Below are 20,372 nucleotides of genomic sequence, written 5' to 3'. Positions count from 1 at the left end.
ATGGCACTAAATAAAACACAGGAAGGACGCTTGTTTACAAATAAGAGCTGAAACAAGAAGGCAAAGAATCTCCTTGCCTAACCTCAGCAGGGAACATGGGTGTTGGGAAACTCAAATTTTCTGTCACCCTGCACATGTCCAAGAATGATCATGAAGGCAATATGAGTATTGATTTGGGGGTCACAAATAAATTTTAGCATGAAGGCAAATTTGCAATATGTCATCTACAAAAAATGAGGATTTAACAGTCCCTTATAAAACTTGAAATACTGAATTAATGGAATAAAGAAGTAAAACATGAAAGGTTATTCTTTTTCCATTGTCATGTTCTATTAAAAATAGCAAGGAGAACATTACAGTAAAAATAGCAAATATTTATTGAGTTTATTGTAAACAAAATAGGACTCTGTTAAGCACTTAACAAACTTTTAATTTCAACAACCCCTGAGGTGGTTAACATTATTATCCCAATTTACAAATGAGATAACAAAGGCTTAGGAAGGAAGGTATATTCCCCCTGCTTACTAAGCTAATAATTGGCTGAGTTACGACTTACTCTAGACTCAAAAGTCAGAGTGCTCCTTCAACTCTATGCAATGTGGCTTTCCTAAATTTAATCCTAGGTTTCGATGTTGAATCAATTGATAAACTTACCATAATGTCATGTTTTGGCTAAAACTCAGCTGTGCTTTTTTAAAACAACTTATGCTTTGTTCAGGTTCTTGCAAACTTTCAATCTAAATTATTAATCTTAACTATGAACAATCATTCTGTTGACATCCTTGTAAACTCTTTGGAACATAAAAAAGCAAAATGTAGCCTTTCAGATAAGGCAATCCTCTTTCCATTTGTTCAGGAACACACTCTTTTGAGCTCACAGTACTTTCTCAGAAAAAAATTAAGAAGTTTGTTTTTACAGGAATACAGATGATAGATACTCATTGCACCTTAAAAATGTGGCTAACTCTTCTCTATAAAGTTGGTCCTCCATATCACACATGCAGAACCCATGGATATGAAGGGTTACTGGAGGACTTGAGCATCTGTGGATTTTAGCACACATGGGGTCCTGGAACCAATCCCCTGAGGATTCCAAGGAATGACTGTATTTTATTATAAATAATGGAGGATTGTGTCACTTCTGTTCAAAAAGTTTCAGTAATTCCTTATTACATACAGAACAAAGTCAAACTCTTCTGCCTGGCATTTAGAGTCCTCACAATATGAGTTCAACTTCCAGACTTATCCCACAGCATTCCTCAGTTCTTTCTTTGCTCCAAATGGCCTACTCCACTTGCTGCTACCTGAGAACACCCTTTACCTCCAACTCCTGGCCCATTCTTCCACTTGGCATCTCTTATCCTCCAATATCTACAGATGCTAAAATGTGGCCTCTTTCATAAGATCTCAGTATCTCTAGTCACAATTAATCTATTCCTCCTCCATATTTCTGTATGTCCTTGTCCTTTAGAAAGTGACTATGTATAGAGGTACCTAACAAATGTTAGATAAATTGAACTGAAAGGAAAGAGCCATGAATATCAGGGATTTACACATATCTCTTAGGACTGTTTCTACATAGATAAACTGAAATATCATTTCTAACTCTTGTTGAAAAATGACTGTACTTTCCATGAGGAGAGACTAGCTCTGGGTATTTGATAATCGAACAATAGATAAACACTTTAAATACAAGTTTTGAAGCTTTTTGTTTTTTTCTGGCACTCTCTAGACCGTCCTAGCTGCTTGTAAATATATTTACTACCCATAGATTTGGTCAATACAAATCTTGAGCTAGTGAGATCTAGACCGCATTAAGAACACTCTTCTGATCTATAAAGGAAACAGGGATAAATTTCATTCATGATGCTCTTGTGGACATAAAGGTGTCTTTATTCTTGTAGTTAACTCCCTGTGTAGAAATGAAGAAGTGACTAACAGAATCTTCTCCACAAAGTGGAGGGTGTATTGAGGCAGGAGTAATGGGATGGGGAATGGTGCCAAGAAATGGAGCTCAGAAGGTAGACTGGAATGAGATAGTGAGTGAAAGGTGTTTGGGCTTTATTCTGAAAGGTATGAAGATTCACTGCAGGATCTAAGTATGGCACACTCATATTTGCAGTTTTTAAAGATTTGTCTTTTAAACATAGCAGCATGAAGCATTGACTAGGAGAGAAATTATTAGCAGAGGAACTTTATATGTGTGTTGCTATGGTTTGACTGTCCCCCCAAGCTCATGTTGGAACTTAACCTTCAATGTGGTGGTAGGAGATGGGGCCTTTAAGAAGTGATTGGATCTCAAGGATGTGCCCTTTTGAATGGATTCATCTATTCACTGAGTAATGAGATGAAGTTTTAATGGGTTGTTATGGGCATGGTTCTGATGGTTTTATAAGTGAGAAGGTTAGCTCTCTTGTTCTTTCCATCCTCACCATATGATACTCTGGTCATCATGGGACCCTATAGAGAGTTCTCACCCAGAAGGCCCTCACCAGATGTGTTCTGTGGACCTTGAACTTCCCAGCCTCCAAACTCAAGAAATACATTTCATTTCTTTATAAATTACCCAGTTTCAGGTATTCTTCTATAAGCAACAGAAACAGATGAATACATATGCTTTATTCACCCACCTGGTGGGATAGGAAACGTGTAGCTTTCTGGAAATGTCCCACTAGAGAGACAATCCTACAAAGAAGGACAGCCTCTGGGTATCAGGACATTTTCTCTCACTCACTTGGAACACTCCCCTGCTTCCTTCTTCAGCTTCCAATGTCCCAAATGAGATGTTGCTCAAAAGAATAGCATTTCAGCACGGATAATTTTTATTCTTCCCTGTAGATTTTGAGTGAGTTACGAAATATTCATTACTGATGGGGAAACTTGTTTCAGTAAGTTTGAGCTTGGGTACATTTATGACAGGTAGAGGCAATGATGAAAATATGGCATATTACTGACCAAGGGCAATTATTTCAAATTTTCTCATTCAAGAATCCTTTAAATTAGAGGAAAACAAAGAAGCAAAAATGCCTCTCTTCTCAAGTAACAGGTTTCCGTTAATAGTATTTTAGATATACTTAGATATACCATGTGTTAAGCATTTATTTTACTACCAGGCATTGTGCTAGACACCTAGCATATCTTATTTCATTTTTCTCTCCATAACAATGTTGTGAGATATGGAAATTGAAGTTCACTAAGACCAAGGCACTTATTCCAAATCACACAACTACTAAATGACAATGGTCGAGATTTAAGTCTAGATCCACAGACCAAGGTCTTTCCTTTTGGTACATTAACGCTACATGCAGGTATGTACAACAGTAACAATACTGAACTTGGTGTCAGATAACTTGTATTCAGATTCCACTCTACTACTCACTAGCCTTGTAAATCTAGGCAAGTTACTTAATACGAGCCTCAATTTCTTCTGTTATGTGGGACCTGGAATGCATAACTCACCGGGGCATTTGAGAATTAAGTTATAAATAGTCTTAGCCCAATTACCAGCAGTCACACAATTAATGCTAGCTTCCTTCCTTACAACTAGCAGTGGATTCCATAACTGAAAACACCTGCTTTATAACTGCCAATGACTCAGGTATGATTCTTATAAGCCAAGTGTGGAGAAATCACCAGCATATAAAGGGGGGAGAGATGCTTTATGCTGATTTTCTCCTTAAGATCCTCACACTATCTTTTTCAATGAACAGATATTTGTTGGAAGCCAAATATTTGCCAGGCATCATTGTAGGCATTGGGTATACTGTTGGTAAACAAAACAAAACAAAATGGTGCCTGATCTCACTGAGCTTACATTTTAGTAAGAGGTATAAAACATACATAAATAATCCTACTACATAGTGTGATATGTGCTACAAAGTGCTGGGATATACGTAACCTGGACGAGGGCTCCTTCAGACAGAGGTTGAAGGGATGGAAGCCACGAACCTTGGAATTCGAGCAGATTCTGGAGCTGGAAAAGGCAAGGAATCGATTTTCCCCTAGAGCCTCCAGAAGGAATGCATTCTTGTGAACATCTTAATTTTAGCCCAGTGATACTGATTTCAGACTCCTGACCTCTAGAACTATAAGATAATGCATTTTTTTGTTGTTGTTCTAAGCCACCAAGTTTGTGGCAAATTTGTTACAGCAGCAATGGGAAACTGACACAATGCCCATGACTGTGAAGTGGAGAATGGCTTGGAGCGGGATCAAGGGTGGAGCTCTACTGGGAGGACAGCAGAGATGCAATTGCAACAACCCAGACACAGGTGGCCTGTCAAAGCATACTGGTGACTGCAGAAACCTGGGATAAGGACACATACTAGAAATGCATTTTGAGGTCAAGCTGCTATGAGTTGCCATAAACCATTTGTTGTTTTGGCAGGAGCTGGAACCCCTGGGTACTGTTTGGCAGACTACAGCCATCAGTCTAAGAAAGCAAGTGCTGCTTTACTAGGTGACTGATTTGACAAATAAATAATCTCCTCACCAGCTGGAAACACCTAACCCCTGGGAAAACCCAGCTCAGAGTCCAGACTGAACCAGTCTAAAGGCGAACTTTGCTCTGTACTGCCATAAAGAGTGGAAAAGCAAGGCCAAGGATGGCACTAAGCACAAAAGTGGATGCTTTGAGGGGAAACATGTGCTTGGGAGCTACTTCCAGGCTACACAGAATTCCCCCTTTACAAGTAGGAATGATTGTTTTCAGAGTGGAAAAGAGAGGAAAAGTAATAGCTTTCTCTCCCAGTGCCACTTGTCAGCCCTCTGTGAGCATCATTCCTCATGCCCTCATGCCCCATGCAAGGCAGGGTCCCCACCTGACTTATGGCAATACTCATTCCTATATGCAAGATTTCAGGCTGTGGCCTCTTCTCACAGTCCTCTCACTGCAGACCACAGCTGTCTAAAATGCCAGCTGGAAGCCTGAAAAGGAACAAGGCTAGGGGAGAGGGGTAACCCCTCCAGAGACCAGCAGTGCTGCCTCTGTCACACAATAGTTGTTTCTTTCCAGGTGAAAAGAGGACAAATAAGTCTTCCAGGACCTTGCCTGTGGCATTTCCCTAAAATCACTCCCCCCACCCCTGCTTCACCACCCCATATCACACACCTTTCTCCACCAGCACCCGCAGCTCACCTGGGCTTCTCGGGGAGGTATCCGACCCCAGCAGAAATGTCTTAGGACGTGCAGTATGATTCTCATTTCTGCCGGTTTGTGTAGTTATGTTTTTCTCTGTATACCAAACCATGCCCCTCCCCACCCCCAAGAAACCCACTCTGAACCCACCAGCTCTCCCCAAGAATGAAAACACTGTAGTGCTGAGACACTAGTCTCATCACAGAGGCTTCCTCTCTCAGGGTTCTGCATGGTTGAGGGAGGAGGGGCCGCCACTTTCAGCATTAGCAGCAGGAGTGCCGGGAGGCTCAGGGTCTAGCAGTGAGAAGCTCTTCTCAGTGTAAGGGAAGAGGGAGCTGTGCAAGTGAGCTTCAGGACACTTCAGTTCCCCTCTCTCTTCCTGGCCTCCAACTCTCCTGGCCATGTATGTAGCTGCTCGGTCCTCTGGGGTCCGGGTGGCCTTTTGAGACTCTAAACTCTATCGTGAAGCTTAAAAAACCTCTTCTCAACCCACTGAGCTGGTCAGCAGGTCTCTTGCTCTCTCTGCCCAAAACAACCAGAGTGGATGGATCACTCTTTTATTTTTTTATGTACACCATTTGGATTGAATGGTCCTATTTCTGCCCCAAACCTGTCACTCTCTAGATTAATGCCTCACCTTTCACTCTTCACACCGCTTAGATTCCCAAAATGATTTGTAGGTGAGCACCTCTATTGTTCCCCATAATGAAAAACAAAATGCTTTGCTAAGAGAATAACCCAGATGTCCAGTGCTTATAATGAAGGTGCCCTCTCTCTGATTTCTCCCATAAGAACTAAACCTATCCCTTGTCTCTATTTTGGGAAACTTTTCATCCCGCAGGCCACAAAGGCAACAAATTGCCTGGAGAGAATGGCACTGTAATGAACACAGAGGTCACCCCAGATACCGCACGCCGTTAGTTGATTACACACTTTCCAAGGCCGTCTTTGGTACAGATGCAGTGAATGCTAAATGACATGTGCTTCTCGTTCCGGCAATTAGTTTTGATCTCTCTGGTTTAATGCTGTGTCCAGTTACTCTGAAAGAGAAAAGAAATGCTGTGCCTTGACATCATTTGTTTTTATCTATTTGTTCAAGGAAGACAAATTGAAGCCTAGGTCTCTCCTAGGCATTGAGGGGATGAAAATGAGTCATTCCTCACACTCAAGAACTTAGCAGCATGGAAGAAGAAAGAAAACATATAAGCAAAATATGACATGCAATATGCTTCAGTGTTTGGAGAAGGAAAAGGGTCCTTCCTTTATTCAACAAATATATGCTAGGCATGGTTTAGGGTACCAGGGATACAGAAGTAAGACTGTTACACCAGCAAATAAATAAATAAATAAGTAAATGTATGGAGTTAATATCAAAATGGTAAGTACAGTTAACAGAACAGGAATGGAATGGGATGGATGTTAGTTCAGAGCAGGAATTCAGGTTGATCTCTCTGCAGAGGTGACTTTCTCTCTGAATGACAAGGTGGCTCTAGCCAGTTGAGTCCTAGAGAAAGAGCAATTGAGGCAGAGGAAGCAAGTGTGAAGGCTATGAGGTGAGCACAGTCTGGGAATACCAGGAGAGAAGTGATGGTTCAGCCTCAAAAAGTGGGTCAAATGGCATTTAAGAAAAATAAAATGGCATGAGGGAAAGCATAGAACTGGGAAAGCATGAACTGCATTGAGTTGGAAGCAAATGTGGATGTGAAGCAAGCTGTGGTGAAACCTGAAATTCAGAAGATAAGATGAGGGTTGATCATTTACGGAGAGCCCCGAAGACCAGGCTCTGCCATGGACTGTATTCCATAAGGAGAGAGCACTGCAGGTTTAGAGAGTTTGTCACTTGATAAAACGTGCTTTAGGGAGATTTCTCTGGCATTAGTGGGAACTATTTTCACCTTTGATAAACAAGTACTCCTCTGTGCTTCTATTGAAGCTTTCTATTTCTGATAAATATTCATCTTCATGCCAAAGTTTCTTGTAGGAGGCTGGGCTGTAAAATAGTTTTAAGTAGGGCTGGCAATATAATGCATGGGGTCTAGTGCAAAATGAAAATGCTGAGCCTCTGTTCAAAATGCAGTCTAAAAGCCTCTTCCTTTCTCCTGCCCACAATCTCTGTCTTGACTTGCCATGATGTTTTGTATTTGTTATGTAATGTTATGCTTCTTAAGGCACAGGGATGTTTGCCAGGCAAGTGCAGACCCTCGCAGACACCTTTTGCCCTCTCCTCACCCTAACCCTCCTGCACCCACTCCCAGCACCCTGCCAGGGGCGGAGGGCATCACTGGTCGCTAGGTGGAAGCAGGGGAGCAGAAGTCCAAAACTCTGTCCCAGGGAGGCAGAGAGGTGACCAAGAGGTGGAACCACACATGAAGTGAGGCTCTGAGCCCCCAGAGCATGCTCCATCATGCTTCACTTATAAAATATTAATTCAAAGATACAATCATTAAAAATTTCTAGATGCATCCTTCCACTTGCAGGGCTTTGTAGGATGGCACTGGTGGCACAACCATGAATGCCTGCCCTGGTTTTAGGCCAGAGAAGATGGTAACTGCATCTCAATAAAGATTTTTCCTGGGCACTTAAACTCAGTGAGCTACTGTTAACACATCAAAAGTACAGCTATGTAAGACGGTACCATTAGGGAGAAACTGAGTCAAGGGTAAATGGGACCTCTCTGTATTATTTTTTTCAACTTCCTGTGAATCTACAGTTATTTGAAAACAAAAGATTATGTACAAAAGCCCTCTACATGTGCTATTTTGGAAGGAAAGAAAGAAGGAATCCAAGAGCAAGACTGAGAAGATAAAATTAAAGCCAATTAGTGGTACTCGGCTGGACGTGACACGTTATCATGCAGCCTCAAAGGGAAATGCAAAGTTTGTCCAAGAACTAGGAAGAGATGAAAGGAGAGTGGTCAGGCTCACATTCTAAAGGTAAAGGACTAACCAGCTTCTTTCTGACCACGCTTACCTTTTATCCTGTCCAGATCCGCCAAATGATCATTTACTGATTGATCACTATGTACAAACAATGCACTATCCTATGCTCTCTCAGGTTACAACACAAGGTTCCTTGCTTTTTATGCAAGTAATTAACTGTAAATTATTACCCAGTCAATTCTTTTACTTCTGTACTAATGTGGAACAGAATAACAACTTAAACTATATATCATCCCAAAGCACTGGTCCAGTCAGTGATGAGAATACCTTGTCCACAAATTCATGCCAGCTAAAGTCAGGCCTCCTTTTGGCTCAGTCCATCATCAGTACATCTGTTCTGAACAGGATGTCCTGCAGGGCCTGTCCTTTATCTTAGTGGGTTCTCAAGGATTGAAAGAAGACCAAAGCTACCAGAGAAGTGCCCTTCACCCACTGCCAGAAAGAGGAGAAATTACTGAAAACAGACATAGGGGGACTTACCTTTGTGAAGGTTATATCACAGCTATGAAGAAACACAGCAAGACAGAAACTTATTGCAGAAGAAACCTTCTTGCTGGGTACCTGGATTATGGACTCCTTAACAGTTGGATCAATCTGTGTTTAGTTCAGTACTTCCTCTGGACCCAGCACTGTCCTAGCTATTCTCTGGTGAAAAACACATAATCCTGCTCAGATGGAGCTTCTATCTACCTTACCTGCATTTATAAAACCCAGATGAAATAGTCCATCTAACAAGAGATGAAGTGTTCTGGCTCTGGGTCTTACAGACTGGGGTCCAGGCCCCAACCCTGCTTTTGGCTACCCAAGTGGACCTGGGCAATTCAAAGAAATTCTCCAAGCCTTTCTACTCCACTATAATATGGATATAACAACATCTCTGACTTTCTGAGTTAATATGAGTGTAGCATTAGTAAATCTGGGCTTTATGAGATAAATCTCATTTTGTGGAGACAGTCTGATGTTGTGGTTAGGCAGGCCTTGGTTCACATCCTGGCTTTACCACTATTAGCTGCATTTCCTTGGTCAAATTACTTCACTTCGCTTGCCTCTATTTCCTCATTTGTAGAATGCAGATAATATGACCCTTGTAGTGGACTCTTTTATAACTTTGACAAAATCAGCAAGGAGTATTAAGACAAATCTTTCTGGACATGAAGAATCAGAGCCAGTCAAAGAATTATTCTGCTGCCATTTTAATCTTCACTCAAGACAAAGCTAAACAGCGTTCAGACATCATCCACACTATTTTTAGCACTATTCTGGTAAAGTTTCCTTTTTTCAAATGTCTGAGCCATTCAGAAGATTTCTTGAAGTTAGACATAAAGAAATTTGATAGAAACTCTCAGTTACCTCTTTGGGAATGACAAAGCAACTATTACAAAGAGGGAGAGATGTTCTGATCCTTTTTATTTTTTTTCTGGGTTTTCACAATGGATCAGAGGATGGGTTCTCTCAGTTGAGGTAGGTTCAATGGGAAGGCTTCTATCATTTACTAGAAATACTAAGCCAGCGGGCAAGTATAATTTTCAGATGCACAAATAGATTTTGCACAGAAATTTAGTACACATTAAATTTTCTCTCCCCTTATTTATATACCTATATTTTATCTTCTGAAAAGGGAGTACTCTTATCTTATGATTTCTTACTTAAGAACAATAAATAGATCATACTCCCAATTTGCTAATCTCATTTGGTTTCTCAGAGAGAAAAGAAAATATTTGATTTTATGGTGACTGTGAGGGGAGCACCCAGGCCCATCTACAGAATATTTGATGGAGAATCTCCCAGAAGAGATGATTAAATGATTAAAATCGCTAAGACAGTAGATTTTAAGAGTTCTCACCACAAAAAAATAATAATTATGTGAGGTAATGCATATGTTAATTAGCTTGATTTATCCATTCCACAATGTATCCATATTTTAAAATACCATGTTGTACATGATAAATACATATCATTCTTATTTGTCTATTAAAAATTAATTACTTTTAAAACAGCAACCTGATTTAAAAATGAACAAAAAAAATTGAGTAGACATTTCAATAAAGATGTACAAAAAGAACATGAAAGGATGCTCACTGTCACTAGTCATTAGAGAAATGTGAATCAAAATCAGAATGAGGTATGGCTTCCCGGTGTGTGCACTGCTACAGGTATGGTGCCCTGGGCTTAGCGAGCCAAGGCTGGTGCTCAGGCTCACGGAGGGAGTCAGGTGCAGAGAGGGTGTTGAGGTGCCACTGTGGGTGCTGCTGGAACTGGGAGTTGAAGAAACCTACTCCTTAGTTAGGAACCTAGTGTACTTTGGTGCCTCTTAGGCCTAGGGAGAGGAGCCACTTTCCTATACATCCAGCTCCACAGGGCTGAGGAAAAGGTGTATGGAGCAGAAACCTGGGTCAGAGAACAGGCCCAAATTGAGAGCCAGGAAAACTGTGCAGAAGCTGCATCCTGGAGGTTTTCTCTACTTAGCACTGGAGAAAAAAATGCAACACTCTCCAGGCTCCTACTGAAGTATCCACAAGAGCCAGGAAAAAGAGCCCCTTCTTCCTGCAATGTCTCCCAGGTATTCTGTACTGACAAAGCACTACTTCATGCCAGCTGGCAAAGGAAAAATATTTAAAGGGCCAAGATCCATTTTCATGAATCAGACAATGAAAGGTAAATTTGGAGCTCAGAGGCAATGAACTGGCAACAGGGCACCATGAGCAGTGAAACAGAAGCAGACCTTGAGTGGATACTATCAGGCTGTTCAGATTAAATTGCCAAGAGTCTGACACTGAGAGGCTCAGCCCGGAGCCTGCCATAGTGACATAGGCTTGAGATGCCAAGGCCTTGGACCAAAGTGATGTCAGCAGGAATTATATAGAAGAGAAATGTGAGATATTTCAAAGGAAAAACATTTTTCTTCCCAGTTATCACTCCAACTTACAAAAGCAAAAAAATAGGGGATCTGAAAAAAGATTACAGAAAGAGCACCATGTTTTCTCTACTCAGAAAGGCTGAGTAAGCCATCATGTGCACAGATGAACATCTGAATCCACTGAGAACCAGAACACTCACTCTCAAGAGAACCAGGTCACTTCTTCCATAATAAGGGGCACAATGGGCCAGGCAAAGACCACAAGTCATAATGGACACATTGGCTTTGGGCCAGGAAAGAGAGCTGAGGAATTGTTGGCAAGAATGAGAGAGGCCTAAGACCAGGAAGTCAGTCTGAGGCTAAAGTCCGGGGAGAACCTGAGTGCCTGGCACAGCGTCTGGCAGAAGGTACAGGCACTCTCAGTAAGCTTTGCTGGAAGGAAGGGAGGCATGGAGGGTAGTAAGAAAAGAGAAATCCTCTAAAGCCCAGGGTGTTAGTCAGGACGGGAGGGCAGGGTGGGCAAAGATCCAACAGGTAGCCTCTTGGGCTGTGATCACAGTGGCCTGGCTCTCTGCAGGAAAATCAGCCATTATCTGTGGGTTGTGCGAGATTCTCAGTCCAAGTTTAACCAGAGGCAAATGCTGAATCCTCCAGATTTCTGAGTATGGAGTAGGGTTAAGCATTAAAAAGCCTCTGCCACTTGAATTACAGGAATTTAGGCACAGGAGCCAACCAGTCAGATCACCACAACCCCCTCACAAGATAAATAAATGAAGTCTTCCATCTCCCTCCATCCCACCCCCACCCCAGGCCTGGCCCAGCCCAGCCCAGCCATCCTCCCAGTAATGGCCATCACTGGTCTGGAGCTGGGTCTCTTCTTACACAGCTTCCCTGACTCCTAGAGATATTGTGGGGATGCTTCATTCTCACTCAAACTAAGAGCAGACACATCTTTTCCCAGATGTGGGAAAGAAACAACCTTCATTGAACACAGATGACTAGATCTCGTCCTCACAAAGAAAGGTGCTGCTACCCCCATTTTACAAATGAGGAAACTAAGATCTCAGAGAGATAAAGCCCATCCTCTTGTCCATGCAGTCTGTAATTCTCAGAGGAAAAAAATACACAGAGATAGGAACTTACTTTAAATAAAGATACCCTACCATTCATATTAAAGCTACTTGGTTAACTACTTTCCTAATTTCTCACTCTTCACTTTCATCAAATTTCTACATAATGATGGAAGCTAACATTTATGAATCACTTACGAAGTGCCAGGCAGTGTACTGAACACTCTACACTCAAGTAAAAGTTCGTTAAGGTAAAAGTTATAAGTCAATCCTTATAGCAACTCTATTTTCCAGATAAGGAAACTGAGGCACAGAGAAATGAAGTCACATGCCCAAAGTCATGTAAGTGACCTAATAAGTGGTATAGTGAGGGTTCAATCCGGTCATCTGGCTCTACAGTCCATCAACAAAAGGACTCCTCTTAGGAGAAACATTTAATCATTAAGTTTAAGATGCGGAATGTCTTCATTTTACAGTTATCCTAGTAACTTTATAACAACTTTTAAAAAGGTCATAACTGTGACTCAGTTCCACTACTTTACACTCTCTCTGTTGTAATAAAAGTATTAAGTGACAGTTGTTATATACTCCAAGGAATAGTTTAGGAGCAAAAGAAATGGTGACAAATGAGCCATGTGACTGAGGCCAGAGCTGTAGAACCTAGGCAGCTCAGCCCTCAATACCATTAGTATGCCCACCTTTGGCTAATTTTACAGCCAGAAACCTGTTTTCTGACTGGGCACAGCATAATGTGCTGGTCCAGTGTGAATGAATTCCTTCAGCCCCAAGAGCTGCCTGTTTCCTGGAGCCCTGAGCCTTCCTAGTGCCAAGAAACATTGTGGTGCAGCCAGCATGTATTTATCTCTCCAAAAATATGATCCCCACTCCAGGCAAACTGAAAAGAAAAGCACAAAATTCTGAGTTTGCAGCCAGTTAGCTACCTCTGCTGCTATCGTAAATGCAGCCAGGCATCTTTATAAGAGCAGGGTAAGAGCCATAACCATATTTAAGGATGAAGTATCTCGTTCACATACTCTGATGCAGACTGGAGAGTTGCTGCAACTTTAGGAGCAATGATTTTGATAAAAGCAAAAAGAGAAATGTCAAACTCATGAAGTTTTGACAGGGAACCCCATACCACCCATGAACAAAGTTTTGACTTGCATGCTCATTTTTCTTTCTGTTCTCTGTTCTTTCTTTATATTTGGGAGGGAAGAAAGGAAATCATGCATATATAAATACAAAAATAAAATACACACTTAAATGCCCATACACATAAATTATCTTGAGTGGTGTAGTGATGAGCTCGTGGTCCCTAGAGAGTCAAGACTTTATTTATTCACGGGACAAAGATAGCAAAGGTCACTACAGTGAAATTAGGTGCATCTTTCCTTCCTTCTTACCTGTACACACTTTGCTGCTTTCCTGATCCTATCAGCCATGATATGGACAGAGACCATCATCTCAGGGACATCAGGGAGGGGGATAGTTCAATCACTGACAGTGAGGGGTGCCTCCAAAGTGCCACCAAGAGATAAAGGGATCTCAGCATCATTAATAAGTCTCTCAGGGACACTCATTCCTCAATTTTGCTTCAACCTTCCACCTTTAAATATAGCTCTCTAGATGCGTATTTCATGCACCCTTTCATGTGGTGTTTTGCTTTAGGACATGATTTTTTTTCCTGTTAAATGAATCTTGGCTCTCTTTTCCTCACTGAGAATTAGCTCTTTCTCAGGACTAAAGATGCCTTTTCCCCCCTCCTTAGTTTGTGGATTTCCCTGCTGTGCCTTCAGATAAAATGAAACAAAGTGGTATAATGTCCCAGCCTTTTTCCTTTTCTTAGACAAGGAAGCATAGCAACAACAACAAAAAATTTCAAACCAAAAATTTGGACGACCAAAGCAAATAATTTTTAAAAATCTGTAGATTATTTTAACAGAGAGCCCAAGTTGCAGACAGACACAAACACCCTTGTTTGTATTTTCCTTTATAGAAATAATTTAATTTAGAAGTGGATCCTCTCTGAGTTGAGTTTTTGTCATTATTGTTTGCCGTTTCCCTATTCTGAGCAGTCTGACCTTTGATATTATTTCCATGCTAGACAATGTCAACACTATCCAAGGCCATCTGGCAAAAACAACCCAAATTCCTTCATTCTCAATCTACAGCTTCTGGATATCACTAAACAATTCCTTGATAAATACCTTTAGCATCCTTGTGATTTTAATCAATTCTGCACAGAAGAAGCAGCTGGATCTATGGCTCAGGAATAGAAAAATGGAGCTGGAGCCTTTCTGTGCCATGGAAAGGAGAATATAAAATTGCAGGGAAACCAGAGTCTTAAAGAAATCTTTATTGTTCCCAGCATCAACATTAAAGGGACTTTTGGCAGAGCTGGAGGGGATAAATCAAACAGAACCAATTTAAGAATCATTACCAACTGAGGGACGGAGTTTTCTTTAAGGGAGGAGCTAAAAACACCCCAAGAGTGTGGCCGTAGAAGAGAAGAAGAATACTAGTTGTCTTTCATCTCTAGAAAACATTTGATTGGGGAATATGGCACCATAGTCCAAGCAGCATTGGGATTAAACCACATAGAAGACCTTTGCCAACCCCTGTATCTTCACAAGAGTGGAGTTTAGCGGTGCGTGGGCTGGTGAAACCAAGAGAGAAGGGTAAGGTGAGTAAGCACAGCTGCAAGAGCACCCACGCCTTCTGCACAGGCTCTGTGTCCCTAGTTTTACTGCAGCTGTCCCAGGGCCACAGTAGGCTCCTAAGCAGGGGCCATGAGGCAGCAGCTGAGATTAGTAAAAATGGAATTTGGGCCATGAGGGAGACCATGGAAGAAATAGTAGCCCTCGTTTTTTTTTAATCCAGTCCATTTAGCAATCATTCATTTCTTCTCACACAGTTGCAACTTGAGCAGAGGGGAAAGAGCTTCATAAGTGACTTTAAGTACTATTCTTGGTTGTGTGTCATGTGACATGTGAGCGAACTCCTTTGAATTCTCCTGCAGCAAAGGATGTGGGTGAACCCACTGGTAGTTCCCAAGTGACCTAACAGCACTGATACTGAGAGACCAACATATTATATCGTCTTATCTGTATAATGGGTCCACAGGAAAGCAGACCCAGTGAGTATTTTCTCTTAGCATATGAGCAAACTTGTCACTTACCAACAGAATAAAATTTCCAGTCTTTATTTATGTTTTTTCATTTCTTTTTGTCATGTTAGATGCTCCTGGGAAAATGATATAAATAATTAAGTACTCTGCATAGTCATGCAAAGTCTTTATCCTTATTAAAGCAAATGAAAATATATTCTTCTGGTTTCTAGTGTCATATTATTGGCCATATACTATTATTATAACATGCACTACCTTTCCGATATTTACTAAAACAGATAAGAACTCTAGATCTCGGTCTCTATTCCAGTGAAGCTGATGGCGTCAGGAGATACTCTGTCTCCTGAATGCCACCTCCTCAAATGATGACTCTAAGAGCCAGCAGTCCTCCAAATTCCAGTGGTGCAAGAAACCAGACTTGTGATAGAAGTAGTGTGGGAAGGCAGGGCTAGAAGATCAGGGGATAAATTTTATCTCTGTTTCTGTCTATGTAACCTTCGGGCATCTTATCAAACCTTAGTTTCTTCCTTGAAAAAACGGGGGGAAAATTTCTGATTCGTGTCCCTTTTGATTCGTATCATTTGATTGCTCAGAAAAATGTTTTCCATGGAATAAATATGTGAAAGACATTTCACCAGAGACATTTCAACAACAAAGACATATCAGTGGTTGATAAGCACATTACATGGTGCTTTACATCATCAGTCTAGAAAAATAGAAAAATGCTATTGAAAACCACAATGAGATACCACTACACACAGAGGATGGCTACTATCAAAAAGACAAACATTACTGAGTATTGGTGAGGATGTGGAAAATCTGGAAAATTCATATACCATTAGTGGGAATGTAAAATGGTGAGGCCACTTTGAAAGACAGTTTGGCAGTTTCTTATGAAGTTAAATACAAGCTTACCATATGACCCAGAAATCTCTCTCTTAGTAATCTACCAATGAGAAATTAAAGCATATGTCCACACAAAGACCTTTACACAATGTTCACAGAAGTATTGTTCAAAATAGCCCAAAACTGGAAAGAAAAAATGTCTCTCAACTTGTAAATGGATAAACAAAATCTGGCATATCCATGCAGTAGAATATAATTCAGCAGTATAAAGAAATGAAGTGCAGATAAGTCCTACAACATGGATAAAACTTGAAAACATTACACCAAGTGAAAAAGCCAGTCACAAAAGACCACATATTGTATGATTCCATGTATATGAAATGTTCAGAAATGGCAAATATACAAGGACAGAAAACATTTCTTTGGTCGCCTGTGATAGAGGTTGGGGGAAGGACAATTGTCCTCAAACAGGCTGAAGGAAATTTGGGGGTTAATGGAAAAGTTCTAAAACTGGATGACAATGATAGTTTCCTAACTCTATAAATTTACTAAAAATCATTGAATTGTACATGTACAGTGAGTATTTTCATAGTATGTAAATTATATCTCAATGCAGATGTTTTTAGAAAGGGAATGAATAATGAACATAGTGTTTTGAGATTTAATTGTAAATAAACACAAATGAAAATATATTTACCTATAAAATAATTTTAGTTTTGCATACATATTATAGTATTTTAAACTGAACTACTATCCTTTATAGAAAACTACTCTTTATTCTCTCCATGCCGAAGTTTCCTGATCTGTAAAATGGAGATGATAAGAGTAACTACCTCATGAGCAATTGTGAAAATAAATCAATTAACAGATGCAAAGAATTTAGAAGAGGGCCTGACACTTGATAAACATCTAATACATGTTAATTATAGGTACTAACTAGAAGTGTTATGTCACTACCAACCACGTGTATTTTGTGATATCAATTTCTTCTGATGTTCTTTTTTCTAATATACTTTTTTCTAATGATACTTTCTCATGTTGGCATTAATAAAACACCTATTAATAGAAGCTGTTCAAAAGGATATGGGAAAATATCATAGATAGAAAATTTGGAATTCAATGGAATATATCATAGAGAACATAACCTGCAAAAATTGTTGTTGGTGTTATTTTTATTTCAGAACCAAAAAACAATCAGTTCAAAACAATCATTTTAGTCCTCTTTTCTTCTCTCATTTTCTCCCTTATCTGTTTAGTTATAGTGCCCATACTGAACATCTTCCTTCTCAATTACAGGATGAAGGAAAATGGCCACCTCTAGAAGTAATTAAATTAGATGGTGCAGAAGTTGGCATCGATACCAGCCTGGGAAAACCATTTGTGTTTAACTGTGTGCCTCAGTCTGGAAATAGGACTTTTTGCTTCTGTGCAACCTCAAACCAAGAAATGAAGAGGTAATTCATTAATCTTTTATCTTCACAGTTTCACGTTGAGTGGGAGAATGCTTCTTCAGCAGCACCCTTACAGATTCTTGGGATTAGAAGTAGAAAGGGAACAACAAATTCATAGCATGAGTCAATAAATTGTTTTATTCTTAGGTATAAGGTTTGTTTTTTCATTATTCTCTCAGGTTTTTTTCTAACAGACTATCCAAAGATCATAAACATCTTCTGCTAACTCACTTACTTTAGATCTCCTTGTCTGATCTTGGAAGCTAAGTAGGTTCAGGCCTAGTTAGTACTTGGATAAGAAGTCTCCATATTTTCTAAAAAGGATCAGTACTGCCATGGTTCACAATCATGAAATGTTTCCAGATTTACATATTTTAAGTTAATTGGTAGATAGTCTTAGGTATAAAAGTAAGATGAGCAAAATTAACAATAATAATAATGTAGCTTTGTGGGGGAATGAATCCAGCTGACATTTTGTGAGCACACAAAAGGAGCAGAGAACTGTGCATGCATTCTAAGATGGTAGCCTGTGAGCTCTGACCATTTGCCAACATGATCATTACTCAGCGTGTCTCCCTGAGGGAATGGAGATCATTGGTCAAGCCAGTGAGTCAACTGAAAACTGTAGTGAAAGTATTGCTAATTTAGAGTGAGGGGTAGGATAAAGTGGAAGAGAAAGAGTCAATTACAAAAAGGGTCAACAGTGTTCAGTGTTAATGGCACATCTCTACTAGAATTTGGACCCAGCTTTAATCTTAAAGAGAGTTCTAGGTCTTCAGCTTCTTAGGCAAACAATAGAAGATCCCTATTTGTGAAACATTATGTATTCAAATGCATGTTTCTTTAGAGGACAAACAGGGAAATATGATGATAGTGACTTGATTGTATTTTCCATTCATGCAGGAAATATTTATTGGATACCTATTATGTCCAAGACACAGTTTTAAAGCTTCTATGGATTATTAGTATAATGAAGAGCCAATTCTTGACTGCAAAAAAAGTCCTGAACTAAGAAGATAGGGCATTTATTCTAATATTTTGAATGCAAAATATAAATTGAGAAGTGCTACCGAAGAGGCAGAATGGTATAGGAATTGAGAGTAGGGACGTGGGGATGAGGGAGTTGTTTACAAAGTGTATGGCATAGGATTGGGTAAAGCATACAAAAGCAAGTGGAACATAGGAGGGCAGAGGGAATAAATAAAGCTTTGGGAAAAATAGCAAGCAGTACAGTGTGATTGGAAGTTTAGGAGTTTAAAAGAAAATTGTAAAAGATCGGCAAGATGGGATGGGGTGGATAGGCTGGTGCCTATTAAAGAGGCAAGACTAAGAAAATCCATTCCTCAAGGAGGGTCACTAATGGTGCATTAAAGGTGGCCACTGTGTCCAAGAGACACCTAAGAAAAAGTCTCAGGACAGTGGCTTTTACCAGTCTTCCTATATTTTAATAGTCAGTGCCTTACCATTAATATACAAATTGTTGTCAGCCCTGCCAGTGTTAGTTAATTCATATACCTTGGTAAAATAAAGAATGAATGAATTTTCTGTCAGGCATTAATTACGCTATAATAAAGGAGAAAGATAGGAATGATTTATTTTAAATATGCCTGGTGGAAAAGAGATTTTTGCCACCTAGTACACCAATTTTGCAAGAATGCATTGCCCTTCAACCATGAACTTAGACCAATGAAACATATCTGAGCCTCAGGACTGCTCTGTCTGCATGGTGGGTTCAGCAAAAACAAGCCCCTCTGAATGACACTTATGTGTGATAGCTCCTTTCATTTTACTGTCTTTTAGATGGCTTGAGGCAATGGACAAAGCAGCCCATCCTGTCCACCAGGTAAGTCTTCCTTGATATTTATCTCTGCCTTGATTTTGCTTTTCTTCTCAGAGGGGAAAGGAACAAGTTAGATGTTATGCAGTCCACCCTGGGGCTTCTCAGATCAGTTCTAAAATGTGGGAAAGAGGATTTTAAGTCAACAGGATTTTCTCCTCACATCCTATGGGGGAGCTTGCATTCCTGCTATTCTTATTTTCAGGGGGTAGTATGACATCCCTCTCAGTAAGACTCGGTGGGTAGTTACAAACTGGGGTGGAATTTCTGTTTCACAAGGGGCAGTCCAGCAGTTCCTCATGAAGAGAAACCACTGCTGCTGTTTTCTCTTCATTCCCAAAGTATAAGATCTCGGGGGTATCTTGGGACGGTGCTGTTGGCCGAGCAACTTATTAGAAAATGAGTATGCTATATTCAGAAACACAGCGCTTTGTGTTTATGTCCTTGTTCTATAAACCTATTAGGCCCACTTTCATTATTCCCACCCAGCTTTGGAGCAATATAGCTTTTAACTTAGATTTCCAGCTTTGGAGCAATATAGCTTTTAATTTAGACTTTGCCTGCAAACTGATAGATAACTTCATAACATCAACAGGTGAGTCCTCACTTCAGCCTTATGGCATGTGATATTCCTCTTTCTGAGTTTTTGCAGTAACCTGTTGGGGAAAAAATGCTTTAAAACTTAATTGTTTTATTTTTATGCCATGGATTTGATTTCTAATGAGGTTGCAGATTTCCTTTAAAAATGCTCATTTCCGGGCCGAGCCCGTGGCGCACTTGGTAGAGTGCTGCGCTGGGAGCGCAGCAACGCTCCCGCCGCGGGTTCGGATCCTATATAGGACTGACCAGTGCACTCACTGGCTGAGTGCCGGTCACGAAAAAACGACAAAAAAAAAAAAAAAAAAAAAAAAAAATGCTCATTTCCTCACAAAATGGCATACAAGCAGAAGTCGTTTACTAACAATTATCTTCTCTCCATATTTTGGCTCTTGTACTTTTGAAGAAATCTGTATTGTCTGAGCTTGAATGCACTGCCCTGTGCCCTGTAACTGCCCTTTCAGAATAATCGTGAGCATCACCATATGATAAACAGCAGGACTTGTGTTTC

The 20,372-nt window shown here is 40.3% G+C and overlaps 1 protein-coding gene across 1 annotated transcript in view; it reads left to right on the top strand.

Annotated features, from left to right (window-relative positions):
* Positions 1-20,372, top strand: part of LOC134370543 (uncharacterized) — a 118,813-nt gene that overhangs the window by 87,585 nt on the left and 10,856 nt on the right. The window contains exons 8-9 of the mRNA XM_063087615.1: positions 17,273-17,430; positions 19,228-19,270. Coding sequence (XP_062943685.1) covers positions 17,273-17,430; positions 19,228-19,270 — 201 coding nt within the window. The remainder of the gene's footprint in view (positions 1-17,272; positions 17,431-19,227; positions 19,271-20,372) is intronic.

Source organism: Cynocephalus volans, chromosome 2 (genome assembly GCF_027409185.1).
Source record: "Cynocephalus volans isolate mCynVol1 chromosome 2, mCynVol1.pri, whole genome shotgun sequence".
In the NCBI taxonomy this organism is placed as follows: Eukaryota; Metazoa; Chordata; class Mammalia; order Dermoptera; family Cynocephalidae; genus Cynocephalus; species Cynocephalus volans.
This window is presented reverse-complemented; position numbering and strand designations above follow the sequence as displayed.